Source organism: Pterocles gutturalis, unplaced genomic scaffold (assembly GCF_000699245.1).
Source record: "Pterocles gutturalis isolate BGI_N339 unplaced genomic scaffold, ASM69924v1 scaffold46543, whole genome shotgun sequence".
Lineage (NCBI taxonomy): Eukaryota > Metazoa > Chordata > Aves > Pterocliformes > Pteroclidae > Pterocles > Pterocles gutturalis.
Genome location: NW_010124684.1, coordinates 1 through 6,639, shown reverse-complemented (window position 1 = coordinate 6,639; position 6,639 = coordinate 1). Strand labels below are relative to the sequence as shown.

The window sequence follows — 6,639 nt, the reverse complement described above, 5'->3', positions numbered from 1 at the left end:
AAATATTATATATATAAAAATAACCTCTTTTATGTCTATATATGTGTGTAACACACATTCTTCTCTCTCTTTAAGCTTCTAGTTGCTCTACTATAGGCTTTTTTGTGCACCATTTTCAAATACATTAGGGACCTACAGTTTTCAGGTCTCAACACAAGCACAGGTCTCGACACTTTCTGCTAGCATATGTGAGCACAATGATTCAAGTACTATTACTTCATGCCTGTTATAAGGATCCAACATCATGAAGCCAAAAGATCCTCACCCTCTCTCAGAGGTACTTGCCTCTGGACTGCTAGCAGTCCATTTCTTATCCCTCTGAGCTCTAAGCAACTTCGCCTTGGTCTTATTTCACAGCAGTAGAAGGCCAGAATATGGGAAGAGGTTCATAGTGATAAGTATGAATAGCCTTTGTAATTTCACAATCTTTAAAGCCTCTTGGAAATAATCAACAAAGCTAACATGAAAATTATGTGGAAAAATATTTTAGGATTGCTTGCTTGTGAGCTATGTAGTCCTAGAACATTCTCGGACTAAACTGAGAACTGCAAAGGACTTCCAGAACTTAAACTCAGAGACAACAAAATGCCAAGGAATGTAGTGAGAGACCTAAATATACAGCATCATTTTCCAATACATGTCCCCTCTTCTCTGTTTTCCCTCATGTTCCATGCATTTGGCTTCCCTTTCCCATAAGGAAATGCTTAAGAAAAAGTGATGAAGTATTTAATGCATTATGATTCATGCCGGTTTCCTCTTATCATTGGCATCCTCTTTGTTCAAAGGTGTTGTGTTTCCCATAAATTCCTTACTGCATCCACCCAAATCTACTCAGCCAGGCTTTTCTACCAATGTCAGACATGAGAAAGCATTAGGATTTACTCCTATTTTCCTATTAGTAGCAAAGGTGATAAAACAATAAGGGTCTCCCCAGGTTACAAATTCTGATTTCCCTTTTATTTCCCCAATCAGAAATCTTTTCATTAAACTACCACCACAACTGTTCACACTAAATTATTCCGTATTTTTTTAAATTTGTTCAGTGATATATGCATTACACAAAAAAAAGAGGAAAAAGAGGCTTATTAATTCAAAACTTGTGATACTGTTACCATTTATTAAGCTACAATTATTCTGCAGAACATCCCTAAGTGGTAACAGAAAGCCTTGCAAAACAGTGCTAAAGGCAGACATTGTAAATAAAGGCAAAATAGGAGGAAACCCCATTCAGCTCAAGTTTTAGTTTAGTGCACTAGAACACTTTCTGGTACAGAAACATTGTAACATTATACAATTAAGAAATTCATAAAAATATATTTAATTATAACGATTTATTTGTGTTTGTTTTTCTTTGGTTATCCTATTTAAATGGCTAATCTGAAATAAAGATTCTATAAAAACAAGTCCCTTGAACTATTATATAGGAAAGTAAGCATCACAGGAATTAAATACCTCATTGAACTGTTGTGGGGATTCTTTAGGTCCTGATGAAGCTTTATCACCCATTCCTGATATTCCTGCTTCTGGATAGCAGTAGACTGTTTTAATTCATTGGTCCATTTGTTCTCCAAATCCTAACAGGATGACGGTGACAATTTCAATGTTCTGTGTTTTCTTTTTAAGACAACTATTTGCATGATGTATTCTAGTTTACTGATCTTAGTTTACCTGCTGAGATTCAAAATGCTGAGCTGCTAATGAATTTACATCTTGGTCTGTTAGCGATTTCCCCAGCTCCTGCATTACCTTATCCATTTCTGCTCCTTGTCTGAAAGAGAAGCAAAGGTAGATTCGCAGCACACAAGGCTTTCATTAAACTGGCAGAAGAACATCCATTGCTGTTGATACAGTTACTGATAATATGATCAGTTGTATCAGTCAGCTGGTCAATGCTTATCACAAGCAGAGAAACCACTCAACACATCGCTGAAAGATATGTCATGCTGTCCTTTATCCATCTGCTCATTTTGGAATGGGAATTCATACATCTAAAGTCTGCCCTCACAGATATTCAAAAGAAGGTACAAGAGTATCTCCAGATACTCTGATATAGCACTTTACTATCCTTATCATTAGAAGTGTTTTTGAAATGGACCTGCGTTCTCCCCTGCTTCCCTCCCACCCCAACCACAGATGATGCACAGGTAAACACCAGGAAGTAGGCTAAGCACACCTATTTTTAATAGGCAGATGGGCTTTCAGCTCAAACTACATTCAACAAAGCAACTTGGACTTCCAGGGCTGCCCTGCTATCATCAGTTCATCCAATACCTTGTCCCTCCTTAGTCTTCTTAATCCCTGGCTTCACTTAGTCCTTTACATTCAGCCCTTTCTTCAGCAAGGAATCACTTCACCCTAACACAGATTTAGCAATGAATATCCACAAAACAAATCTGATTTGAGGGTCAGGGATTCCAAGTCAGCTGCTCCTGTGTAAACAGAATAACACCTACGCTGACCTAGGATCACCTCAGCTGCCACCTACGCATGGAGTTTCTTGATTATGACAAATAAATAACATAGACTCCCAAGGAATTTATATCACACTAGAGCTCTACAACACTACTGCTCTTAGAATTAAGTGATCTTTCTTCTAGATACACACTCGAGAAGAGCCAATAAGCAACAAAAAGTTTTCGTAACACTTTACTGGCAACATTTATCTCCAAATTAGATACGCAAGATTCAGTCTAGAAGAAACTATATAAACATGTATACATTATATAACATGAGCTTGAACAAATACAACTCAAGAGGAATATTGACTGTTCAACCACTGATACAGTAAACTTTTTTTCTCCCCTCATTTTAAATGGAATCTCTTGTAATTCAGTTTGTGCCCATTGCCACTTAGAATCCTAAAACGTACCTACTTAGAATATTCTGGCACCTCACAAGCATCCCCAGTATTACATTATTTCTATACTTGTGTGCATTCATTTTCCTGAATCTATTTAGTCTCAAAAAGAAAAAGAAAACTCTGCATTGTATGTGTTCCCTCTTGTGGGCAAAGCAGCCACGTGCAGCTATTCAAACTTACTCAGCAACTCGGGATCCTACACAGACTTCCCCAAATTTCAGATTCAACAGTTTCTGATTTAAAGTTGGTTGAAGACTTTGGCTCACCTTTTAATCCTGTGGAGCTTCCAACTTTACATTGAAATTACACCGTAACAAAGGAAAAACATGGTATATACATATACCTTTTTTTTCTGAAGATCCTAAGCACTTTACGTTGTGACATCACTTACAACGTGGATAAAACAATGGAAATCAAACCTTATATTACTCCGACGGCCTTAGGTCTTACTATTTTCAGTGACTGAGAATATAAGATAGCTTCCCCAACAATATAAGCTAAGTATTATATGACTTCAAAGAGGGAAACGCAAAACTAAAATAGGGCTTACATAGACAAATACAAATCAACACACACATTGTTCTACGAGTTGTATACACCCAGTGGCATGCACAATAAGAAAAAGAAAGAATACCTTTCCCGTAGCTTTTTCAATTCCACGTCTCTTTCACTTATTAATTCTGAGATACTAACAAAATAATTGTGTTCCAGGTTTAACAGCATTTCAGAAGCTGGAGAATGTATCAGATCATGATAGACATCTGCAAAATCTTCATCCCAGCTGGTTTCTTCAGGCTTTGCATATTCCAACGTTGTCTACAAATTATAAGAGATTTTAAAGCATATGGTACCTTTTAGGACATATAAGGATCCCTGATAAGGGCGAGGCAAAACCAACTGCTGCACACAACCTTCAACGTACAAGAATTATCTTTCCTAATTTGAGCTTTCTGTATTCTGCTTTAGCTTTAACATTTTCTCGATTCCCATACTCTTTCTCTTTCAGACCAACTAACAGCAGAAACATTAAAGTTTTGACTACAACGAGGAATTACAAATTCTCAGCCATCACCAACTCGGAAAGAACAATAATATCTACAACAGTATTTTTAATTGATGAATTTTAGACAGGGCCCAAAACACCAGCTGTGCAAATAGAAATGTTTTGCTACAGTGGATGACTAGCATCTGATGTCATTAGAATTTGATCAACAACACTGATTTAGCAAAAGCAATTTTTATTGAACAAAGAACGGCCCAAAGACGTCAGTTTGCAAGCTCCTTTATACTGAAACACTCACTGAAACATTTGCAATCATTCCCACTAGATTCAGCTGATGAACTGAGAAATGTAAGTTAGAAACATCAAGAAACTATCTAATCCTATCCCTGCACTCAGGCTAACCAGGAGATTCACAGAAACCACTATCACAGAAGACTATAAACTCTTTCAATGTTTTATCATATTCCCATGCTCACCCAATACAGATTTTTCCCTCTTAAAGGTTAAGCTAATTTAATTTTATTGACGGTCATTAAGGTAGATGATTTGCTTCCACATCTCTTTACCACAGATGCATGTTTTGGAATTTTTCACATTCTTCTGTATTATATGATAAGCAAATTCAATTCCTATAAACTTGCCCTCAAACATTGCCGTTTCTGTCATTCTTTTTTTCTCTTTGCTAGGACTCCTCCAGTTCTTCTACATTCCTCTAGTTCGAAGATCAAATGCAAAACTGGATGCATTACTCCAGCTAAAGCCTTATCATCGCCAAACGTAAAATGGTCACATGAACTCAGAAAATGAGATGAAAAGTCTCTCCCAGCTATACACTTTCTCTTTGGAGTCTTCATTGCTCCTTTTGAGATTTAGAATAGGAGTACCACCTTACTATCTCTTGCTTTGGTTTTAATGCACTATAACCCTTAGGCCTACTTTTGTTTGAATATCACTAGCTATCTACCTCTCAAATTTTTATCTTTTGACTCTGCCAAATTCAGGAAAAACCCAACTGAGAATCTGCAGGATGAAGACTTTCAGATAGACAGAAAAAATTGTAAGACATGATCAGTAAAAGTGAATGTCAATGCAATTTTGCATCTTCATGGACATGATCCTGTCTGTACGTGCACACACACTCTCACAAGCAAGTCCTGAATACTGACTTTTCAGCCTTAATCTTACCTCTTTATAAGCTTTAGCCCAAGTATCTGCCAGCTGGTTTATGTCTATTTTTCCTGATTTCACTGCTTCCAGAGCCATTTCAGCTTCGCTATCATAATCTTTTATAGTTTCCTCTTCTATGAACTTATTAAGAGATTGCTTCAGGTCTATAATAACAAGAAGAGAATGCTCCATGAACAAAACATGTCAGTGGAAGTATCAGTAATCATCTAGGAAACATACAAATAAAGTTTGTGTGAAAACCTTTTACTTGGGTACCTTACTTGCTTGTCCTCATAGTAATTTTCTTGAATGCTGTTTTAAAATTTTTCTTCACTGTTTTAAAAACAAATTTTTTAAGACTGTTCTAGTAAATACCCTTCATTTGGTTTCTTGTTGTAAGACACTTACAGACAGAGATATATGACACTAATTTAAGAAATCGACTCTTACCATTTTCTATAAAGCACGGCAGATTGTGCAGAAGCATTAGACGTCCATGCAAATGACTAACATTCTCTTGCACAGGGAATTTGAGAGGCACAGTAAGCACTAAATGTTGATTTCCAGCACTGAATTTGTACACATAGTCTCTCTCCCTAATGCAGGTCTTTCCTTTATTAGACTTCATGTTCTTGAGTTGATTTCCTGCATTAAAAATGAAAACAATGAGTTACATTCCTGTAAAATCACAAGTTAAAAATAATAACTAAAAGCATGACTTTGTTAATAATTAACAGCTTCTGTAAAGAAAATTTAAACCCCCAAATTTTTCATAGACATCTCAATTATGACTTCCAAATACGCTGGTTGGAACTGAAGCATAATTACCAGTTTCCAAAACACTGAATACTTCTAAACTGTAATTGAATGTATCAACATATAAATTTGTGTAACTAATCTTACAAATTACAGTATAAGCCTCCTGACTTAAAGGCAGAACCAGGACAGAAGGAACCCTCATAAATAGCAAACTTTAACTGAGACACTGTAACTGCTGACATGCATGTCTCAAAATCTGAAATCCTTCACCAGTGCATTAAGATTTCATTTCCTCCTTTGAGCTGGAAGCAGACTTGGGGGGGTGGGGGGAAGGTAGGTGTGTGTGTGGAGAAGTTTGCAATTATTTTTTGAAAAAGTTTATTTTGCAATTTTGTAACCTGCTTTAGGATAGATTTTTTTTTTTTTTAACGATACAATTAAAAATAAGCGAAAAGAAAAGCAAGAGAACTGTCTGCAGGATGAAAAGGCAGGAGAGGAGCACATACCTGTAACAGTAATTTTTCCCTCCACTCATTTATGTTTGTCTTTTCTGCACATCATCCGCAAAGCCGAACACATTGCGCCACCTGAAACCTCCCCAGTGCTAAAAACGACTGCCCAAGGAGACAAAAGCAGAAAACAAAAGAAAAAAAAAAGTACATTTTCCACAGCAAAATTCATGCGACCAGCTTATAGATTGGGCTGGGGTTTATTTTTCTGTTGGTGGTTTGTTTTCGTTTTGTTTGGGGGTTTTTGTGAACAACCCGGAAATTGATGACACAAATCAGTTACAAACCACTTCACGGTAACAATGAAATGCCTCTGACCCCAGGGCAGCCGGCCCTCCCCA

The 6,639-nt window shown here is 36.8% G+C and overlaps 1 protein-coding gene across 1 annotated transcript; it reads right to left on the bottom strand.

Moving 5' to 3' along the window:
- Nucleotides 1-1,439: 1,439 nt before the first annotated feature.
- Nucleotides 1,440-5,685, bottom strand: LOC104465322 (uncharacterized protein C12orf4 homolog; the record flags this gene model as incomplete). Its single annotated transcript, XM_010078319.1, has 5 exons — nt 5,481-5,685; nt 5,049-5,194; nt 3,495-3,676; nt 1,669-1,768; nt 1,440-1,574 (listed from the first exon to the last, which is right to left on the bottom strand). Coding segments are annotated over exons 1-5 (741 nt in total), but the record flags the coding sequence as incomplete, so codon positions are not given.
- Between the last annotated feature and the right edge of the window lie 954 nt (nt 5,686-6,639).